Raw genomic sequence first — 22,907 nt, 5'->3', positions numbered from 1 at the left:
TTTTCATGTCTCTGGGAATAAAGAGGACAAGTTCTTGAGACCAAGCTTTATCTGATGGAAGTGGTTAAAACAAGTCTTCATTAATTCATATTTTTCTAGTAGGTGGAGAACAACCTCATGTGATAAATAGTTTTTTTCTCAAGTAAATCTGTTAAGGTAAAGAACTGTAAGTAACTTTTTTACAAGCCTTTCTGTGCTTGCCCCAACCTGATGGAGGRTTTCTTGTAAGTGCTGCATGAGGGTGGAATAGCAGTGCTCATCTTTTTCACAAGAAATGCTTCATTTTGCTTGCTCTGAACCCTGCCAGCTCTTGAGGTGTGAGCCTGGCAATATACTCGAGAGCCCTGGGCAAGTTGCTGCTGGGTAGGTTGATTGTTCAGGGAGTTTTGTGGGAGGGAGTGGCAGCTGTGTTGYCTCTGTGTTTGGATCCAGCCTTTTTTGTGGGTGGCCTCAGGGGCAGTACCTCCTGGTACACCACCATTCTGCTGATTAGGACTGTGCCYAAAAATCCAAAACTAAGGGAACATGAAGAGAGATCTAACATTTAGCCAAAACTTCTGTATTTAAAAGGGTTGGTATAGTACTTGGATKTGATATAAACTCTTTTGGTAATGTGCTATTAAGAGTGTCATGCTTGCTTTCTTTTCTGATTCTCAGTTTCTGGGACTATGAAGTACCGTAGTCCTGGAGATATGAGTGACTGCTTCTACTGAACCATAGGAAGGCGTGCATGGTAGATGAACATTTCTGGCAAACAGCTGTGTGTTTCTCTTTGCAATCTAACTGCTGTTTCTAGCCTTAGTTTTTATTACATCTCTAATTTTTTATTATTTACAAAAATGGGAAATTTTACATTAAAAGCAAACATTCACCAGTCTTTCTTCCTGTTGTATTTTTGCTGCTTAGGAYGGAGTAGTATCTCCTACTGATCTAGACCTTGTGATGTCTGATGGATTGGGAATGAGATATGCATTTATTGGACCTCTGGAAACCATGCATCTTAATGCAGAAGGTAGGTAGCATAAAATGTGATGAATATGAAGGGCAGGCTTGCATTGCACAAGACTCTGGAAATATCATGTAACAAACTGGGTTAGAATTGCTGCAACTATGACTTGTCTCTTTTTTTACTGTAATGATAAGAAAAGRAAGACTTATTTAAAACACGAGGTCAGTGGAAGGATATAGACATTGTCTATCCTGTTATAAATTATTACATGAAAGATGACAAGTCATTAAAGCACTGTGTAATGGTATTTTTTTCCAAGAGTCATCCCAGTACTTTGATAACATTGCTATATGCACAGTTCAGGACTGTTGGAGTTTCAGGAAAAAAATTCTTGAAAAAGTTAAGCTGATAATCTAGTGTCAACAGATCACTTYACGTAGATGAGTGCCGCCCTGATGCTGAATTGGTAGCAAAGCTTCAGTGTAAATACTCCCGGAGCTGCTGTGCTTCGAGCTTAGATCCTAAGTGAAATAAAATTGCTTTTGTCAGCAAAGTCCTGTGCATACAAAGTTGACATGACAAAGCAGTCAAGTAGCAGTTTGACATCTGTCTTGCATAATTAAGACAGATTTGTAGATGTTTTTGKAATACTGTATGTAAATCCCAGCTAAATAAAAAGTGAATTGTATAAAACAAAATAAAAATTATGGATCAGTGTCACAGAGATTTGAGCAAAGACTTTAACAAAACACAAAAACTTCCAAGTTAAGATTCATTAAATACTGGTTCTTTATATTATGGGCTGTGTCTTTATTGTGGTTTTATTTGGTCCCTGACATGGTAGGCTCCTGCTCTGCTGGATCTTTTAGGCAATGCTGCAGTGCACTTTTGCACTGAACCGCTTCCACAAAAGCACCTTGTTGGCTTGTTCAGTAACTTGGATCGTGAGAGGGATTGCTTCACTCCTGCCCTTGCAGATGCATTGTCACTGACTCTGGAGCTGCTCCTGTTTATGTGCTCACAGACTGACTCAGGCTCTTGCACTCATCAGAGACAGTTTAATCAAAACTGCTGATGTCAGGACATGTGATGGCTTGTGTTCATAGTTCCATGCCAGTGCCAACTTCTGTTTGATTGCCCAGTATTGCTTCACATAATGTGGAATAATATGGACCTCCTCTTGTTTGCCAAGGATTTGCTTGATTAGCCTGATCTCTTTCTAAAGCAAGATGATCTGCTTAGAGGAGGGAAAGGATGTTGCCTTCCCGGACTTTAGTGCAGCCCTTGACACCATTTTCCACAGCATTCTCCTGGAGAAACTGGCTGCTCGCTGGGTGAAAGACTGCCTGGATGGCTARGCCCAGAGTGTGGTGGGAATGGAATTACATTCAGCTGGGGACCAGTCACTAGTGGTGTCCCCCAGGGTTCAGTGTTGGGCCCAYTCYGTTTTAATATCTTCRTTGATKATCTGGATGAAGGAATCRAGTGCTGCCTTTTTTTAYAGCTATAAGATATTAGTTCACAAAGTCTTAAATTCTTTTTTWATCAGTGAGGAAGGATAGTAAGGATGAAGGAAGCATGTGAGAGAAAATAGTGTTATTTGTGGGAGAGTCTCTGGTTTKGTTWTGTTTTGTTTTGTTTGGGTGATGTGACATTTTTGTTTGGATTTGAATAAATTTATTTTAATTCTTTTTTTCTGAGATCAGTGTTTCTTCTTTCCCTGTGGGAATGCATACATCAGGATCCTCCCATGAACTTCCCATGGGCTAAGGTCACTTTTTGCCTGTGTTRGTTCTTATATCCTTTCCTCCATATTCATAAAACATCCTATCAAATCTATTATCTAGGCCACTTTAGATTGCCATTCAGTCACTGCATGAGTATTAGGAATGCTGACTACATGGCAGTGRGCCAACAGCCTTGAACCTGGAATAAAATGACAGCGTCAAATTATTAAAAGGAGCAGAAACAGCAACAACAGTTYGAGAACTGAATTGCAACAGACAGGAAGGAAACTGCTCTAGGCAGGAAAAAAGCATATCCAAATTGAATAATRTTATGAAGTTGATTGTTGATTTCAGCAAATAAAATTAATGTTGGTATATGTTTCAGACTTTGTCTGCCTGTTTACTATTGTAGGATTACATTAGCAGACACAACATCCCATCGTACATGTACCAGGCAGTCTGTGAATATAGTGAAGATGGTCCAGCCTCAGTAAGATTGTACCTCGTGAATCTCTTGTTTCTTGAGAAATCTCTTGTTTCTTCCYTTTTTTATTAAGCTCTTGCAGTCAATCATCTGTAGAAGCAGAGGCTAGACTGTCATATCCTGTGTTTTACAGGTTTGCAGCAAAAGTTCTTCATATATGTTTCACAATTGGCTTAGATCAGTTCTTTTATTAGTAGGTTATTTAGTGAGCTATAATTGGAACTTGATCTAAACTGCCAGTATTAGCAGAAGAGCAGGATGGGGAAGGTTGAAGGATCTTTGTTGCTGTTTTCTCTCCTGCATTTTTGTAAACACCATTCCAGGATTATATTCTTCCTGTTACTCACTGGGGTATTCAYACAGGTGTCTACAGGAGTTGTGTGGAAATTGGGCTGATGTATGGTCCCCATAAAGTAAGTACAAATATCCAGTAAGCCAGGAATAAGTCTTCATAATCAAAATTGTGTTTCTCTTACTGAAAATGGGAATAGTTGCTCATYTTAGAAGCATCTGCCAGGTGAGTTGGTTTTGGATGATAGGAGCAGAATGATTGTGCTGTGTGAAAAGCACAAAATATGAAAAGGATAGAGTGGGGAATCRTAAGTCATAGTTCAAAGGGAGGAGATTTTTCTTGTTTGGCTGGGTGAGACATAGCCAAGCGTGGTATCTAAGAATTACTCTRAACAGGTGTGCTGGCTGGCTCAAGAGCAGAGATTATTTCCATTGCTRTGGCCGCTACTTCAGTGCTGCTGTACAGGGAGCAAATGGAACTTTAACCCAGTTTGGGAACTTTTGTACTGCAAGCTGGTCAGCAGGTGTGAGAACCTCTAAGGTAGTAACATCTAAGAAAAGGAAGATTGCCTTCTTTCTGTCCAACCTATGTATTATGTTATAGGATAATAAAATTTTCAACCCAATTTAGGATACTTGTAAGAGGGTACTATGGAGATGAAGTATTACAGTGATATATAATCATATAAACCCTTTTAATTTYCATAAACCCACCATATATTTCATATGTGTTTACAAGTGTTCAATTCCCTTCCCCGTAGGCTGAAGAAAGCAGTGTGTAGCCTGTCTAGAGCTGCTGTTTGCCTCTGTGGAGCTGCAGGGGTTTTCTTTATGGAAGACTTTATATGCAGTGGGTTAAGATGTGAATTTTTCAGGACCCTGACTGCTGTGCACCAGTTTCCYTCTATGGGCTCTCAGGTGCAAAGTAGTTCCCTCTGCTTTCTGGAWGGAAAACACAGCTTTGCACAGGAATTCTTAGTGCTTTATTCCTCAAGTCATTATAGAGGGGTCCCAAAGAACCCATCTTTTGCCTTATGGTAATGAAAGAATTTATATGATCACCAGGTGGCTCAGACYGAGGAATTCATCCTGGGTTTGAAACTGATCTAACAAAACAAGCAGTTCATAATGACTCAGTTTAATTCCTTGATCCAGCTCACAGCAGGCCTGCAGAAATACTTGTGCATTGCTGTTGAGATGATAACACTGGTGTGAGAGTAAAATTTTTTGGTGCTACCACTGTTTTAGTGTAGTTGCAAGTATTTGTGCAACTAGAGACTTAGGTGAATTCATAGGGGAATTAATGCAGTGTGCAAAACATCCTGTGAATTCACACCCTAACTCAGAGCATGCATCTGTGTTCAGACACACCCTTGATGAAGACAGGATTGCATCTAGAAAGCTGCCCTTGGAGCTGTAATGTCTAGAAATGTAATCCCTCTATCAGTTAAAAAGTTTGGGACTTTAGTTTCTCTGAACATGATCTAGCCATGTTAGATTCCTCCATGATGTTCCTTTAAATACACCTTCTTTTCTGCTCTCATCCAYACTCATCTTTCATTGCAGCATCTTAGATTTTATGTGCTGAAGTCAACCCCACCCCAATCTTTTCAAATTGTTGATGCTATTGCATCAATGGCTTGACCATCRTGCCTACTCTCTTTGAGTCATTACAGTATCTTAATATGCTGCTCATCAGGTTGAAAGTCATCAAGTTAATGCTCACTATCGTGAAGCACCCTCTCCTTGGCATGTTCCATGTCCATGCCAGTAACCCTTGCTCCTGACTCCAGCTGTCTCTCACAAGTGTCTCAGTGCTTTCCTTGTTCTGCCCCATGTGCTGTCTCCTTGCCATGCTGGTTTACTGAGTTTGCTTGCATCCTTCAGCCCTCATGCCTCTTGACTTTCTTATGAAGAGAAAGGGATGAGGCAGCATACAATGAGCTGAGACACTTCAAGATGCCTACAAACTGTAATGCATGAATATACTACATTTTATACTGCTGTGTTTTCACTTCTCTTTTCCTACTATTACAGTCATCTTTCTCTTTATGAGCTTCATTTGTGACTTCTCAGGGCAATGAAGCATTTTATGCATGTTCCTRAGCTAAATATCTGCCCTGTGTTCTTTTTCCTTCATCAATAATTTGTTCACCTTGATGATGCAACTAGAAGAATTRCAGCAGTAACCATGTTTGCACCACACCAGTGCAAGTCCTCAGGTAAGGATCTGCAAACCTTAAGTATGGTTATTAGAACAATTTTTGTGGGACAGTCATTTTGGAATCTGCCTGGACTCTCACTGAAACTGAATAAGCAGCAGCTTATTCCATTATTGGAGCCTTGTGTGTCCTAGATACATATGGGCAGCTGAAGACCCTTGAATCAATGCCTTTGTCTAGCTTGTGGTAATATGTTCCTGTAACTATACTGTAAGAGTCAGAAATGCTGAGAGTGCTTGAGACTTTAAAGGAAGATAGAGTATTTCCCTTTTCATCTCTGTAATCCTGYATACACTGCTCCCTTAGAACTTTCTGTTACTCACTGCTCTTCTTTCACTCCCTGCCATAGATGTGATTAAGAGGTGGAAGGAAGRTTCAGGAAACTCCTACCTTCTCTGGAGGTGTTCCTGTTTTGTGTTCAGTTCTCAGATGCCTGCTGCAACATCTRCCTTCGTGCAACATGGCCTCTTTCCTCCAGCCTTGACGGAGCAAGYGTGTGCAAGGAAGATAAAGTTTAGGCAAGAAGCCAGCAAACCACATAGACAAGAGGGACCTATCATCCTCTTCCTCTGTCCCAGATGCATCTTGTGTAATTTTTATTCTCCARTGGGAGATAGCATGGGCACAGCAGTGGGACATAAGGAGAGGTGGTTGTTTTTATCAACCCCATTTACCATCTCGCTGTTTTTCCATCTCCTAGGTGCTCCTTTCTGTCTCACTGTTTGCCGATGCTAATTCTTTGAGCTTAAGCTGCTCTCTGGGTAGGATCAATAAAGATTAAAGWTAAAGGGATTCTCTCATATTTGTTTTCCTTCTTCTTATCCCTAAGCTCCAGCTGAGGGCTCTTCTTATCCACTTGCAATAGCCCTGACCCTTGAACCAAAGGACTCCTAAGTCTAAAAGCCTGGAGTCAAATATTTGCTRTGAATTTGCGTTGAAAAGCAAAGTGATTTTTTTCAGCAATATTCCCCATTACTTGAGTGCCTTCTTGAACCTGGCAGCCTACAGTTGAACCTGATGATCAAAACCAAATTAAAATTTCACACTGGAAGAACTATCTTGAGTTATTAATTTTGAACTATTGATTTTTTTAATCCTTGTGAGACTGTGTGTATGTTCTACCTTTTGGTCTATTTCCTTCACTTGAGACTTGAAAGGTTTTGCAATGCCCACCCCCTGTTTGGCATGCAGCATATATGCCTGTGTGTTACCATTTCAGCCACAATGTTGACATCAACTCTACTAATGCTGCTGCTCTTCTCTAAACCCCTAACTTTTTTTGCACCTTTTCCTCTTGCTGACATTGCATAAGGTTTCTTTTCATTCATACATTACATGCAGTGGGTGAATTGTGCTAYGCAGCCTGCATTTGGCACGTCTCTGCTGCAGTGATGAGCTACACCCACACAGAAATTGTTCTGATTCATTCAAGCAGTAGGTGAACTGCCCGTAGGAGCTTGATTTCCAGGTCTAGCTGGCTGAGTGAGCTTTAAAGACCATGTCCAGCTCAGGAGTTCATATTCAGCAGGGAAATAGTTYGGCCGTATCCAAGTATTCAGCTTTCCCAAGATACTAATGTTATCTCTTCAGCTTGACACTTGTATAAAAAGATTTCTGGTGCACAGTCTTCTACCTACTTCTGACTACCACAATCAAAACTACTCAGATCTATGGTATTATTGCACAAGCTTGCCAGATGTTTGAAAGGTTCCTGATGACTTTTGGAAAARTATCAAATCCAAACTATTTGGTCTAAGTGCCATAGACCTGTGTCAGCTGAGTAAACACCAGAATAACTGATAACTGACACTGCTCTCTTTACCATTCCTTCTGTTGCCAATTGCTCATGGGGATTTGCTTGAATTGCTACATTTGACTGAGTTGCCATTTTTTATTTTGTCGTTGCCCAGCTGGCAACAGCTGCTGGTATAATAAATCTGCACTGTTCTGCCTCAGTCATTTCTACTTCTGATCTGGGAACATTCTGTGATGTTGCATGATGTGGGGACGTTTTTGCTCAGACTCCTGACTGTTGGAAGACAAAGTTGAAATGTACCTATATCTTTATCTTGTGGCTGGTGCATGAATCTCGTCCAGCATTGTCTTGGGTTCTTTTCTGGGTAGGTCAGTCTGGGTTGGCTTCAGGTGCCAAAGTCTGTGRGCCCAGCTGTTAAAATGTAATAGGCAAACATTTATGCTAATGGCAGGGTATGGTCAGAAAGCCCTGATAACCAKTGGTTCTTTCCAGAGTGTTTATGGAAGTGGGTGGTGGTCTCTGCTTCTTCCCCCAGTGAAGAGATAGGATGATATCACGGCCTGTTCCACATCCCACAGTAATGCTTCTCATCCTGAATCTCACTTCCTGCTAGGGATATTTTGAAGCSCACTAGGCAATCTGGAGGTTTCTGGCTGTGTGTCATTCAAGAAAATTGAGCAAAATACTAATTTTATGTATAATTAGAGAACCAATATACCTGTATGACTAGCTGGCATTCCTTTTTGTGTTGGGGAACATAAGAACATGCCAGRTTGTATTCTAGGAACACATATGCTGCATGGATAGATAACACAAGGAAGCAGACTGACTTGACCAAATATAGGTTCAAGCTACTTACCAAGGCTGCTGTTTTTCTCAGAGCCTCCTCTTTCCTTTGGATTCCTCCCCTTCCTGGGGAATATTTCTGGTCCATTTTTAAGAGTTGAATACTCTCAAATCTCMCCACGTTGTTCTTATGCAATGGACATGTTCTCCTGTTCAGTCCTTTCAGCTGTTTATCTGACAGTCATCATTACTTCAGAGTGCTGCAGGAATGTAATACTTCCTTGAAGCTTTGTCCTTTGAAAGTTCTTCTTCCTTGGCCCAGAAACAAGAGTGTTCCYACTGACACTCTGAGGCCTTTCAGAAACCCTGTACTTCAGCGATTTCAGGCGTGTTGAGCAGTCTAAGTGTTGTTGATTATGATGCATAGTTGGCAGTAGTCAGAGGTTTCMATTCATTCATTTCAACCTCAACCATTTTAGGGTTAGACAGGTGTGACTTATAAGGTATTGATATCATACAGTAAGTATTGCATTCCAGGGAACTGTTGAAGAAAGAGATCACTTAATGACTCTTGACCTGATTTGCATTCTTTTGTGTGATGGTCAGGCCCACCCGCATATATTTCCTGCATTTTGTGGTTTGATAAGACTATGAGCAATTCCTGTTCATACTTCTCAGTATGTATAATGTCCTGAGTCTTTGTGAAAGAGTTGGTGACTGTACCTGCTTGCCTTTGTCTTTTGCATGTTTCTCATCTTTGCTTTGATAACTAGCTAATAAAAATAGAATTAAGGATGCAAATTCATCAGTCTCAGTGCTTCTCAGAAGCCTTTGGTGGACATCCAGAACTTCTCAAATCTGGGGTGATCATCAGGATAATCACATAGGTTGGGCTTAATGAGCTCAAAGTGTTTTCCAATCTAGTTGATTCTGTGATTCTTATCAGCGTCAGCTTGCTTATTGTGGTGCAGTTCCTGACATCCTGATTGGGAAAAGCTGCCTTATCCTTTCTTGATTATGTGGTAGCTAATAGCACTAAAAGCTCTGTTAGATGTGTATGTCTGGCTGAGTGACTGATTTCTCTTTTTGCTGCATGTATGATTTTGTTCCTCTCTAGTTCTTCAGCAATAATTTTTTTGAGATTCATCTGAATCCATCACTGGAGCTGATGGAAACTGGGTCTTTCTCTAATTCAGCCAAAGTCTGCTTGACTGCTGTTCTACCTGTTACTGCCAATTAGCTGGTTCTCAGGTTCTCTGACCATATGTTTAAAATCTTAAAAGCAAGTCCTGAGGTCAGACCAAACTCTCAGGGTTTCATCCTTGAAAAGCACCAGAGATGGAGACTGCACAACCTCTGTAGGCAACCTGTGTCTGTGCTCGAGTATCCAGTCTGAACCCCTCATATCAAATTGTTTCTGTGGTCCCTTGTTCTTCTGCTATGCACCAACCGTAAAGAGCCTGGCTCTGTGTGACTGAGCTCCCTCACTGACCTTCCCATAGGCACTGCTGCAGCACTGGGGAGCTGCTGATAGGGTCCCCCAAAAYMATCTCTCCTCCAGGCTGAACAAACCCAGCTCCCCCAGCCTTTCMTCATAGGACAAGTRCTCCAGGCCCCACCATTTTGGTGGCCTCTGCTGAAGTTGCTCCATTTTGTTACTTGTTTTTTGTACTGGGGAGTCCCAAACTGAATGCAGTATTCTGGATGCAGTCTAATGARTGCTGAGAAAAGGATGTTAATCACTTCCTTCAGTCTACTGTTAATTAACTTCAATCTGTTAACACAGCCYTCTTTGCTGCCAGGGCACACTGTTAGTTTATTTGCAGCTTGCTGCCTGCCACTATCAGAAGTTCCTAGAGTTCACAAGCCTATGTTGTTGGAAGGAGCTCTTCTTTCTGAGGTGCAGGATCTTGCATATGTCCTTGTTAAAGTTTTATATTGGCTCATTCCTTCAACTGTTAYAAGGGCAGTCCTGCCCTTCAAAGTATCAGCTGATCCATACCTGTGTAGCTCCAGCCCCTACCCAATCTGATACTATTCACAAACATTTTGAGCATGTTTTGTTAAGCAGTATAAATCTAAAGGCAAATTCCTGCAATACTCCATTTTTACTGGCCTCTAGATGGAGGGCAGTCTGTTAACTGCTCCCTCTGAGCCTACATGTCTAGCCCATTTTTTTGTCCATCTAGTTSTCCAAACAGACTGACCCTAATCTCCTAGCTTTGATACAAGAGTATCATAGAAGACTATGTCAGATGCCTTTCTAAAGATGAAGTAAATGATATCTACTACTTTCCTATTTTTCACAATTATTTAGTCACAGAAGGCAACGTGGTCAGTTAGACATGTTTTACACTATGTTGGACCCATTGGAGACTATGTGCTGTTTGTCACACTCTCTTATTCCTATGTCCAGGAATTTRTTTCATGAGGATTTTTTCAGGGACAGAAGTGAGATTGATTGGCCTATAGTATCCCACCTGGGTTTTTTTTCTGACCTTTTTTGAAGATGGGTGCAGTATTTGCCCTCAGTCATCTAAAGATCTCAAGTGATGACATTGGTGCATTGACTGACATGATGTTTGAARTTCAGTAGAAAGCAGACTTGCAAGGGCATGCTAGTAGCAGCAGGGCTGTTACTAACAGTAGAAGTCCTTGTTGTCCTTGTTGTCCATCCTTGCAAGTTTCAACCGGAGCTGATCTTTGGCTTTCCTGACACTATTTCTACATGCCTAGGCAGTATGTTTTAACTTCTTCTTTACAGCCTATCCCTGCTTCTACCTCCTGTATGACCCCTTTTTGCACTGGAGCTCATCCAAGCAAATATCTTGATACRTGGACTTGTCTTCCTGAATATCAGGATGGACTTTTCTCGCCCTTGGAGGATGCTGTCCTTTACTGGTCTCTCCACCGGTGCTGACCCACAGGCTGTCACTCASCCAGTTGTCCATCCCATGGAATAGCTCCACAGATCTGAGCTGCCCCATTACAGAGATAGCACCCCCCTCCTTGTCTTTCCTGCAGTGTGTCTCTTTCCAGTTGTGYGACAATCCCTACAGTCAGTTGCTCATAATATCAAGTTTTTCTCACCAGATGGGCCAGGGTTTTGGCAAGATGCCTTTTCTTCGCTTTGTCAGGTGGACTCTGTCTTTCCCTAGAAGTGCTCRCCCATTAAGAGAGGGTTGTAAAAGCCAAATCCCTGTCTCTAACCCCAGGTAGGGGTTATGAGAAATTGTTCTCCAGGATCCATCTGTTCCTCCTTTAGCCTTTTTCCCTCACTGGAAGCCACCTGTGTCTCCATGCCTTTGAAATTTCCCCCTAAGCCATGTTGTTCTTGATACACTCCAGGTTAATAAATAAAAACAACAGCAGGGATGCTTCAACAGATGTGACACACAGTGACCAGGAAGAGAGAAAAGGTCAGAGYGCTCTCCTCCTGGACAGTGGTCAGGGAAGTTTCTGGTCACAAGTAACAAAGCGCAGGTATAGTCGTGGTTGTGCACTACACCCCTCACATGGCATTGCCTGCTGGTGTGTGACATTCATTGGTCCTGCAATGCAGCCACATYCTAATTATCTGTGGACCTTAATGGAAATGGAGTGCATAGAATCCACTTTTCCTTGAGGACAATTAGGTGTCTTAATCATAAGAGCAGACCATTTTTAGGGTCTCTGATTTAAGACAATGCATAAGCACAGGCAGCATTATTAACCTTAACTAGGAATTTCGGTTGAAATGTAACTTTTCACTCTTATTTTCAGGTGTCTCAAATTATTGTGAAAGATATGCTGAAGGAATGAAACTTGTTCTGAACACCTTTGGACCAGTTCCAGAATTTTCAGGTGAAACTGTGCAGAAAATCAATCAGGTAAATATGAAGCTGATAAAAACAGTGACATTCAGAACAAAAAATGTTAGCCTTTATTTTAGCATTTGTACCATTTCAGTTTACTGCTGGAGGTATCTGTAGTCGGTATTTATTGTGTAAATGTGTACTGTAAGGAAAAAATCACTGCATGTGAGTCCCTTTTGAAAGTACATGGACACTGATCATGGGCAAGTGACCTAGCAGTCACTTTATTACCAGTAACATTATAACTAGAGTAAATCCTCCATGCTATTTCTTATCACTTCTCTCCTGTGTCTTCTTACTGTATTGTGCACAGCCTCCTTTCCTGAATGAATGTTCTGCCTGTGTCTTCCTCTACTCCATCTTCCTGCATAAACCTGTAGCTTTTTTCTTCTGGGTGTTCTTCTCATACTTTGCAAACCAGAGTTCCAGTTTGTAATGTGTGCACATACACATTTAAGATAAGCATGTGAGCAGTCTGGTAAGGTTATTTGCATGTTTACAGATAATGTATATTTAAGTGGTTTCTGGATTGGGATCTAGTTTGTCTGTTAACATTTCTAAGCCCTCAATTTGTTTATACTCACTRTGTAGTCACTTTGAATGACCATAGGAATCAACTGAAGTAATTTCCTAACTCTGCCTTTTCAAAGTTGCTTTTTTAATGATTCACTAAAGAACATGTCTAGGGGTTGAATTATTTCTGATCAGCTCTCARAGATTAATTCCAAATATGGAGACAGTCCATCTGGAAGATAGAATTTTATGTTACTATTTATGTTAATGCAATTTAAGGAAAGAGATTCTTTGATGCTTAAGCAACATAGACTGAGTATAATAACAGTCAATAATAATTTTGGAGTCATTCACAATCAGAAACTTTTAACTGGTATGAAGCAGTTTGGCTTTATGGAAGGCTGGGTTCTACTTCAACATCTGTTTTCTATGTCTCTTTATTGTCTTCAGTCTTCAGTGCCAAAGATGGGCTTGCAGGGGTCCTCTGTTAATCATTAAACATTTATCTTACTCCTCTGTCCCTCCCTCTGATTTTTTTCTGGAGTGACTTGCCTGTCATTGGAAGCAGGTCCAGGTTTTACCTGATTTCTCAATACTTGCCTTTTAAGCCTAAGACCTCAGGTACTTTTTTTGGCAATGATGGCCTTGTGGTCTCTATGTGCACTCTCAAAACAACTTTTCTTTGGCACTTCTAAGACAGCTTTGATTGTGCACTCAGAAATACTTTTTTCCCCTGTCATTTTTACTGTAACTAGTATTCTTAASACAAAATGTTTTTTATAAACATGATATCCCTCATTGCATTTATGGGGAACTACACACAGGAATCTGGTTCAGAACACATTTTCAGCAATATGAATGGCCACGTTGCCTCCTTTCTACTTAATAAAAGATTATTATCAAAGAGACTAGACTGTGACTGTGTGGAGCAAAATGTGGGAAGAGGCTGATGCTTTGTTATTTCTGTATTCATCTTCATTGCCACATTCAGGATAACCTTATCCAAGTGGGAGCATTTTTCTTCCATACAGGTTGGTTCCTTTCCAGTCATTCATGTAAAGAATTAGTGACCTGTTTCTTGTGATAGCCTAAATTATAATTTGTGTGGATGGTGATTTGGTCTGACACAGGGAAAGCAGGAAAACAATGCTGGTGAAAAACTTTTCACTCAGAATGTGAAATTTAAATCATTTTAATTTTTTTCTTCCAGGCACTGTCTGAAAAAATTCCAGTTGTTCCAAAAGTCCTGGATGCCAGGAGAAAATGGAGAGATGAATGTCTCACTGGTCTTGCCAAACTGAAAACACAAATGAAATCTAACTGAGGTGTACCTTGTGTAACAGGAGAGACAAAATGAAGAACTGATCTTCATAAAAAAGTAGAAATTTTTGGTCATGCAGAAGAGAAGACTGAATAGGCAACCAATGACCTGTGCACAAGTAGAGACCAATGAAACATTTGGTCCCAATTTGCCAAATTGATGAATGACTAGAAAGWGATATTAAAAAGTTCAGTTAAAATTTATCAAATTGCTATATAAATGCATTAGATGTGTAAGCATTAAGTAGCTTTAGCAGCATTAATATTGTGCAATGCCAGAACACAGTCATGATTTAAATAATGCATTTTTCAGCTTGCTTAGGAATTCAGCACTTGAACAATATTTGCTAATGCAGGGATCTGAAACAGGCAAACATCAGCTGTTTGTCACTGGAGAAAATAAGCCCTCCCCGCCAGTCACTGTGACAGTGAGGTTAATTTATGAAGCACTGACTGCCGATAGGAGAAGGTGGTATTTGAGCAAAGTGTGGATTCACTGGCTGGTGACTGAGACCTCAGCAGCAGTTAAGGGTCACTTGAGTTCATATCTGTTACTGTTTCACAATGTAAAGGAAAGAACTGCTCCTCCTTTCCCTCCYCTTGGCACTTCTGTACCTGTATGGAAATCTAAATATGAGTAAATAGAGCAGAATTCCCGTTTCATGCCCTCCCCCTGGTTCTGTAAGACTTGCCAGAGACATGTTTGGTCTTCAAGACTGTGCACTTGAGAGCCCATGGCCTCTCCCACCAGTGCTTGATGCTGGCCATTGGCATTGCTGCATAAGTAGATGCTCAATTTTAAGACTTGTCTGTGAGAAATAAGAGCTTTTGATATAGTAGCTAATTTGGGAGACARTATGGCGTACTGCATCTGTCTGGGCTTTCTCCATGACCTTCTGAATGATCTTGGGAAACCAGGACACTTCTCTGGTGCCACATTTGTTTTACACATTAGCTGAAGCAAGATTTGCTTCTTTAGGAYTCAGCTTTACCGGATGTAACAGCTSTAGCTGAAGGAACCCAGAYATCTGAGTTGGAACTAGATGATCTTTAAGRTCCCTTCCAACCCATCCAATCTGATGATTCCATGATCTTTTGGTCCCCTACAGAGGGAAARATGCAGTGGCTTAGATGGAGCATTTATGCTTTACTGCTGCCCTTCCCTCAGGATACACAACATCTCCACATACAAGGACACAGGATACACCTGGAAGTAGTATCAAGCTCAGGTGCTGCAGTGGTTTTGGTCCACTGCAGACAAAGTGTTGCAATGAATGTCTGTACTCTGTAATACAGTTGGACTTTGATCTCAGCTGGAACCTTGGGGCATTATTGTTAATGCAGATAGTAGGAATAACTTGAAATAATGCAGTGCATCCACCCTGCTTAAGTTATACAGCTCTGAATTTGTACTAACTGGTCATGTAACTTCACAGCACAGATACAGAAATTTTAGGCTGTTCTTCTGCTAATTCTCAAGGGTTTTTAGTAGAGGATGCAGCACACAAACAAATAAGCTGTTGTTTAGTAAAGCTGTGACTTTACTGGTTATCATTTTGAGCAGAAATGTCTGCATGAACATACCAAACCCACTTATTTGTGCTTAGGTCACAGTAAAAGAGACATAAAATCATTTGTATTGCTCAACACAAGTGGTGGGCCAAAAACACATCTCTGGATGTAAAACATAGGATGGGAGGCATAGTGCTGAGGTTGTCCTGTGCTTCTTTATAATCAGTGGAGAGAACAGAATACTTTTAGAATACTTTGTAAGCTCAAAGTATTTTATCCCAATGTAGACTTAAAATTTTCAAGTTTATTCTCTTGTTTTCTATTGCGACAGCGACTGGCTCAACTTGCATTTAGATATCTGAGAGGTCAGTCCTCACTCCTGAGGCCTTGCTAAGCAATAGTAAATTAATTATGAGGTTGATTTCCTCATTTAGTGTAAGTCTTTGCATTTCAGACAAAGCTGAAGAAGGTTCTGATTACTTTTGAAGTTTGACCTGTTTTTATTGTGGGYATATGACCTTGTCATAACTAATTAACTTGCATTGCTTCTGTTTACTCTGAGATTTTTTAAAACTTGATCATGTATGAAATATTTGCTGCTGTCTTTATTATTTGCTTATTAATAAAATATTTCAATGAAAAAGGTATTAACTTGTGCACTCCAGTGTGATTGATGCTTTAGAGACAGAGCACTTGTGTCCAGTGAGCAGCTGTTCCACAGGGTTACAACAGATCTCATCTTGGAGCATCAGTTCCCACACAGGTTWACAGCTACAAGTTGAGGAGGGGGGGAGAGTCTTGACAAAAAGTATATCTTAGCTGTCATTTGCATAGGAGTTCCAGTCTCCAGGAGGAACTTTTGCCCCATGAGGATTAGTCAGACAGAGGACAGGTTGGTCACAGAGGTGGTGTAGTCTCCAAGCCTGGAGGTTTTCAAGTCCTGACTGGATGAAGYCCTGAGGAGCCTGGTCTGACCTCAGAGCTGACTTGCAGGAGGTTACACCAGGGACCTCCTAAACTCCCTCCTAGCCTGCATTTTCTGATTCCAAGTTTTATTTGATTTTGGATAATTTTGCATCAAAAATGTTGCTCCAGACAGAGTCAAATATTTGTTTCATTGTCAGCAGAATGAGCAGTAGCTAAATGTTCAGTCAACTATTTTGTGGCAGACAATGAGATATTTTGGAATAATTTATATTGTGGTTTCTTTTTTGTACAATTGTGTATTTTAAAATCCTAGGGGAATTTTCCAAAGCACTGCCTTTGTTGCACTCTGTTTTTCTCTGTTTCACCAACTTGATATTTGTTTTCCTTATTCCATGTATTTACTGCTGCTTCTTGGAAGCAGTGTCCACTGTGTTCATACCAAAGCCTTTGATTTAATGCCATTAAAAATAAACYATCTATTATGCATGAGATAGAAAGAAAGGACAGATGCAGGGAAATACTCACCTGCTTCACTGAGGGAAGTCCAGTACCTCTGTTTCCTAAATCTCTGAGTGTAATGGGAGTARTATGCAGCTTGCAAAGCAGCTGTATTAAGTTACTTTCCCTATTCTGTAGCTGTTTCCCTATTCTTCTGTTAAGTCATGATAAGGTTGAAAGTTAAAATGTGAGCATTTCTCTGAGTGCACTATTGTCTAATTGAAATGGTATTAAAYTGTGTTATCCTATCTATACCATCTTTTTTTCCCTAATGAACTGTGCTTCATTAGGGAAACAGGAGAAGTGYTTGTGATGGTTGCATAAAAAGAGAAAAAAATCTTTTTGAGACAAAATTATGTCATTGTCAGTCTCAGTTTCTTGGAAGATGASATCTGCTGCCAGTGCCTGTATAGTTAACATGGCCAGGATTGCATTGCCATAGTATGGAGTTACAAAAAGGTGTTTGAGAGCATGTAACTGGTGCCTTTGCAGGAGTGGAGATACGGGGAATAGGAGCTCTCCATGAGAGGAGGAGCCCAGCAGCTGTAAGCCTGACAATATCTGGAAGTGCCAGGAGGAAAACCAAATGGTCTTCTGCTTTCAAAAGCCTACCAGGCTCAAAGGGAGTGTTTCACAAATWAWTTKGRWWYWAKTWSARSMAAMYWRKKKWAAWKRRWWWKKTTKSYWKWRSYKSCYKCTCATGTGCTCTGTTCCCTCAARCTTCAATGTTTGCRTGTGTGYGTGTGTGTGTGTGTGTGTGTRTRYRCAYRTGKGKGYKMTWKYRSAGWSKGRRRASAMAAAMWSWSMCCYSKGRRRARWKYTCWYATGATTTGGTAAGGCTTCGWATGTACCAAGTCAACAGCCAAAGATTTCCTTCTGTTCTTTTGTGCGATTTCAGAAGGAGAAAGGAGTTGCTCCCTTCAGCATGCTCAGGGCCATGCACTGAGCGAGAGTGCAGCTTACAGCACATCACTTACAGGGAGTTACCTATGGACTGATACCTGTTATAGTTCATTGTTCAGGTAGAAACTTCTTCTCTAGAAAGGCTACACAAACCTCTTCTATTATAAATAGGTCATAAGGAACTAGCAGTTTTCTAGTTTGCTAGGGAACAGTATAACTTATTTTCTTAACATATTCAAAGAAATGCTCCATGGGGTTGCACATCCCTCAGCATTTTCCCTTCTCTCTCTGATGATCTTTGTCCCTTCAGCAAGGATAGATTGCTCTTTCCCAAACATTTWAATGGAGAGATGCTTGGAATAAAGCAGCACTTAGTGTGCATGAGATTTCTCCTTGAACCTGGGTGTGAAATGGAGATTTTAACATGTGGCTTGGTAGACGTCTTCCAGCTACTTGAATATCACATCTGTTTTCACAAAAAACAGAGATGTGTAAGATGCAGAATCATCCAGAAACTTTTATCTGTGAGTAGAACATAGTCCAACATGGAAAAGTTAAGAGTCAATAGTTTCACGTGGATARCAGGAAAGCTTTGTGCTGAACTTACCCTTTTAACAAGATTCTATACCATAAGAGCTGTAAATTTGCCCTAAATTGGATGTTTGATCTGTTTCTGAGTCTAGATAATGACATAGTTGTAGTTTTAACAGACTGCCCAAGACCTCCATAAGTGTCCAACACCTCTGYGTTACCACAATGGAGATGTTTCCCAATACAAAACATCAAAAAGGCTCTGTAATTTAAAACATTGTGAAAACCTTCCTTTACATTGGCCATGTGTTTAAACTTTAACATGCACTAGTTTTTCCAATACCATCATGGTACATACTTTCCACGTGAAGCCACAGTTGCTTGTTCTTGATCTGCTTAAACAAGTAATGCTCCTGACGAATACAATGCAGGCATTTTTTTAGCAACCCAAGGAGAAAATGATGGAAGATCCTCACTGTGACTGATATCACTGAAGAAATGAGYTTGTCATTTACTAGTCAGCTTTACTCCAAGCTGTCTTGATGTGGAATTTGGGGKTTTTTTTAAGCCCTACCTAAAAATTTAATGGATGAAATTTGCATACTAAGTCCTTAGTACTAATRAAGTATTTTTGTGTAGTTAAAAGTATATTACTGGAATTGCCAATATCACACAAAGGCAGCGGTCACAGAAGTGCCATTTTCCACATTCCRGAGCATCTTGCAACCACAAAACCAGATTTTCTGATATTACTTACCAATATAATTTCAAAGGCATGCAGCAGTGGAAAAAATGTAATTGTGCCATAAATAGAAAGATGCAATTGTGYCCTTTCAAACTAGGGGCTAGTGGGGACAGAAAATTGCCAGGTGATTTCATGGAATGAGCAGTGCCTGTGGCCGGTCCATGTTGTACTGAAGCTTATGGAGTAGCATGAAGTCCCACTGTGTACTTCTACAAAACAGAAATGTTTCTTGCATTTGCTTTTGATTTTCCTTTTTAGAAAGAAAAGTTAACTACAAACATCATATCCCCTCAATCAAAATCTGTATCAGTGCATAGTAAAGGGTGATTATAGAAGTCTGAATATAGCTTCAATTGCTGAGACAAGATCTCATACTATTCCTGTCTGTTGTTTACAAAACAAAATGTTTTAAAGATAAGGATATAACTGCAGAGAAAAATAGGAAATACAACTGCTTGTTTCCAAGATGCAGATATTATTTGTATTACTACAAATAAAATCAGATTTAATTAGGTAGTAAACRGATCTTACATTTCAATCTGATCTTAGTGTCCTAATTGTTTATATAGTAGTATTAGTGTCTTAATAGTTTAAAAGGAAAACCAGTAGATAGGGATTAATGCAGACATATTTAATCATCAGTAAAACTGAGATACAGTATTGGTTACACYGTGTGAACAGTGCTTACTGCATCTGAATACAGCTTTTGGTTTCAAGTCTCTTCCAAAATTACAGTCCAGACTCCTCTGGAGAGACCTGCCATAAAACTTGCCATGACAGCTGTCCAGACAGTGGCCACTAACTGTAGGCTTGGGTAAGTACTGCCATGTCCACCCTGTTGGCAGCCCTGTTCCCATGCCTATGAGGAGCAAAAGAAAGAGTCATTTCCAGTGGCCACCTCTCCTGTAAGCTGCTGCTGAATTTCTAGTMTGTTGCCAAAAGGACTTTGCTCCAACACCCTGCTGCTGGCCATGCTGGTGCAGGTCAGTGAACAGGCAGTGTGGGCAGCCTTGCCCACAGTCCTGGGGTTTGTTCCAGTTCTTGGGCCAGATCAGTCTTTGCTGGCCTCCAGTGTGGCTCGGTGCCCTGTTTCTGCAGCAAAGGGGCCTTGGCTGTACTGCCTGAATGGGCCAGTCTGYCCATCTCATGGGAAGCCAGCCACAGCCTGCTGCAGAGCTAGAAATGGATGTTAATAGCTCATCCTCCTTTACCCACTTTCCAGGGTAACAAACTTGGGCTACTCACCTATAAAATAAATTTCTTCCTTCCATGATAGTTCACCTGTAATAGCTGATATCAATCTGCCCCTGTGCTGCGTTGATCCCAGCTCTCTTTCACCTGATCCCTGTTCATTTTCCCTACAGKGGGTTGCCACCAGCTGCCATCCTCCTGATGGCATTACTTGAGTCTGAGGAAAGCTTGAGAACTTTCCATGAATATTCATCAAATTGTCAGCAGCAAGGGTCTCTTTTGCCAAGGTGTTGCAGGACCCTCCTCTGGTGGTCATATCAAAGCCTCTGAAAGTTACGTTAAAAGGCAGAGGTGATCACCACTGGATGTTAGAGCCTACAAGAAGGGCTTGAACATGGCCATGCTCATGATTTATGAGCARTGTAAGAACCAGAAAGTTTGGAAGCTGCCTAATTAAGGCAATATTGAGAGACATCTAGAACAACACCTTATTTACAGCAGGAAAGCACAAAGACCAGAACTGAATAAAACTCAGCTACCATGGGAAGACTGATGTAACATTAACACCACAGCCATCCCTTACTTTTGACAACGCTCAGTGAATTTATTTTCGATAAAGTGGCATTGGAAGAGTGTTATTCTGATTGCTTCTCATCCTTCTAGTGTGAATTTCCTCAAGAGGTTTCTCTGAGGGAAGCAGAACCTTCTATTTTCCAGCCCTCTTTTGTGTAATACATGATCCTTTGCATGATTTCCAAGCTCATGTAGCCATGTGGTTATATTCTGCACTTAGTTGTATTTCTTCTTTTTCCTTTTTTTTAGCTTTCCTTTGAATTGTCCACTCCTTCTGATGACCCTCTATTACTGATATTTCTCAGCTGCTCAGAGGATCATCTTTAATTTCAAAGCTACACAAGGAGATCGATACCCAGATGTTTTACCAACCTCCCACTCCCCTGCAAGCATCTCTTTGTGGTGACTTCTGATTATTTTCACTCAGTAGATGGGGTCCAAACTCTGGATCTGACCATCTGGACCCTGCTTCATCATGGCTGGTGTCTCAAGAGCCTGTTTTGGTCATTCCCCAGCAGCACATTGCAGTTCCCCAGGCACAGCCCAGSTGCCCATCGGCAACAATTCCTCTGACTCACATTCTCCCAGGACAGTGCTGTGTGCTGCAAATACTGGAGTGCCAAACACAKCCTTCTCCTAATTCTCTCTGTTGACAGCGATATTTGACTTCTCCAATTTAATCTCATGATTGGTTTCAAGATGAAGCTGCTCCCTGTTTGATGTCTGACTCAGTATTTATTTGTCAGCTTGGTGCCTGCTGAGATTATTAGTGATCAACTGCTCTGTGATCCTTAAAACAAAGTTATTGGCATTTTTAGGCCACAGGGATTTTATGTTTGGATCTGGAAGGCACGAGGCAGTAGAAGCAGGACCCTTGTGGTCAGCACAGTCTCTGTAATATGGGACATTATATCCCCTTTTTAGCCTTGTAGAGCAGCTCTTCCAATGCCTGGCTCATGCCTGTTGCCTTTTCAACTCCTTGCATCYTCCCTGAGAAGCAGAGACCCACGCAGGTGATGTGTGTTGGATGTGCCAGTGCTCACTGATGTAGCTGTTCTGAGCCCCCATTCCTTCCAGCTCTCACTTCATACTCTTTCTTTATATTCCTCAGCCATGGGATACATATTTGCTGTTTCCAGGCCYGTTTGGCAAATATTGTCCTTCTAGTCTTGGTTTTCTCAAGAACAGCTTACTGTTTTAGTTACTTGAACTATTAATTTCACATGTTTTTTTAGTTGTATATCAAACAATTTCACCTGGAGAAAGCTCCTATGSCAAATCAGCAACAACCCTTCTTCTTTTTCCATTCCTTTTGTGAGGAAATTATGAAATACCTAATACATGCTTCTACTTTGGTGAATATTTTCTTGGCTTGGCATGGAATCAGTTATAGTTCACACAATCCCATCCTTGTCTAAAATCCTCAGTTTACRTATCTGGGAAAACCACAATATGTGGGTGTGTGGGTGGAAAATATTGTCTCCACAATTAAAATAGAAGCTAACTTAATGAAAGAAAATTTATTAGTGAGAAATTGATGACAGTATAGTTTCACCTTTGGCAATWATCTAATAGGCAGCACAGCAGGTAGCACGGAGATGAACAACACCCTGAGCACAGCCCAGACAGAAGAAGGCTGCACTGGGGATCCTTGGACCTGTGTCAGCCTCCCCCTTCATTGCCCAGGAAGACAGRCAATGGTCGTGGCCCACCCTGTTTCTTTCTGCTTTGTGCCTTTTCCTAGCACCTCCTTTTTTTTTGTATTTGTACCTTTATACAGTTTCTGCCCTACTACCCCATATTTTTATTTTTGTTAAYCTATGCCTGTTTGGAGTTTGGTTACAATCTCCCTCATTTTCCAGTTGCCYACTTAATGCTTCACTGCACTTTTGCATTCCCATTTTTCCCTCAGTGGAGGCTGGCAGTGCTCTGGGGATGCTCCCTCCCAGGGGAACAGGATTGGAGAYAGCAGAGGGAACAGCTGCAAGAGCGATGTAGGAGTCTCATCTGAGGGCGGCACCTCGGCAGAAGTCACTTACTCAAGCCATGTTCTCAGCCCTGAGCACGGCAAGTTAAAAAATCTTGACTGGGATCCGATCCCCTGTCAGCCTAAGACGGTGAGAGG

General features: G+C 41.0%; 1 protein-coding gene across 1 annotated transcript in view; it reads left to right on the top strand.

The window, feature by feature from the left end:
* CRYL1 (crystallin lambda 1) overlaps positions 1–16,055 on the top strand; it is a 47,825-nt gene extending 31,770 nt beyond the window's left edge. The window contains exons 6-8 of the mRNA XM_057368508.1: positions 907–1,012; positions 11,978–12,084; positions 13,793–16,055. Coding sequence (XP_057224491.1) covers positions 907–1,012; positions 11,978–12,084; positions 13,793–13,906 — 327 coding nt within the window. The 3' untranslated portion in view covers positions 13,907–16,055. The remainder of the gene's footprint in view (positions 1–906; positions 1,013–11,977; positions 12,085–13,792) is intronic.
* Positions 16,056–22,907: the final 6,852 nt, after the last annotated feature.

This window comes from Malurus melanocephalus, unplaced genomic scaffold (assembly GCF_030028575.1).
Source record: "Malurus melanocephalus ecotype Western Australia unplaced genomic scaffold, MMel_1.1 scaffold_93, whole genome shotgun sequence".
NCBI lineage: Eukaryota > Metazoa > Chordata > Aves > Passeriformes > Maluridae > Malurus > Malurus melanocephalus.
Note: the sequence above shows the minus strand (reverse complement) of the source record. Positions and strands in the feature narration are given on the sequence as shown.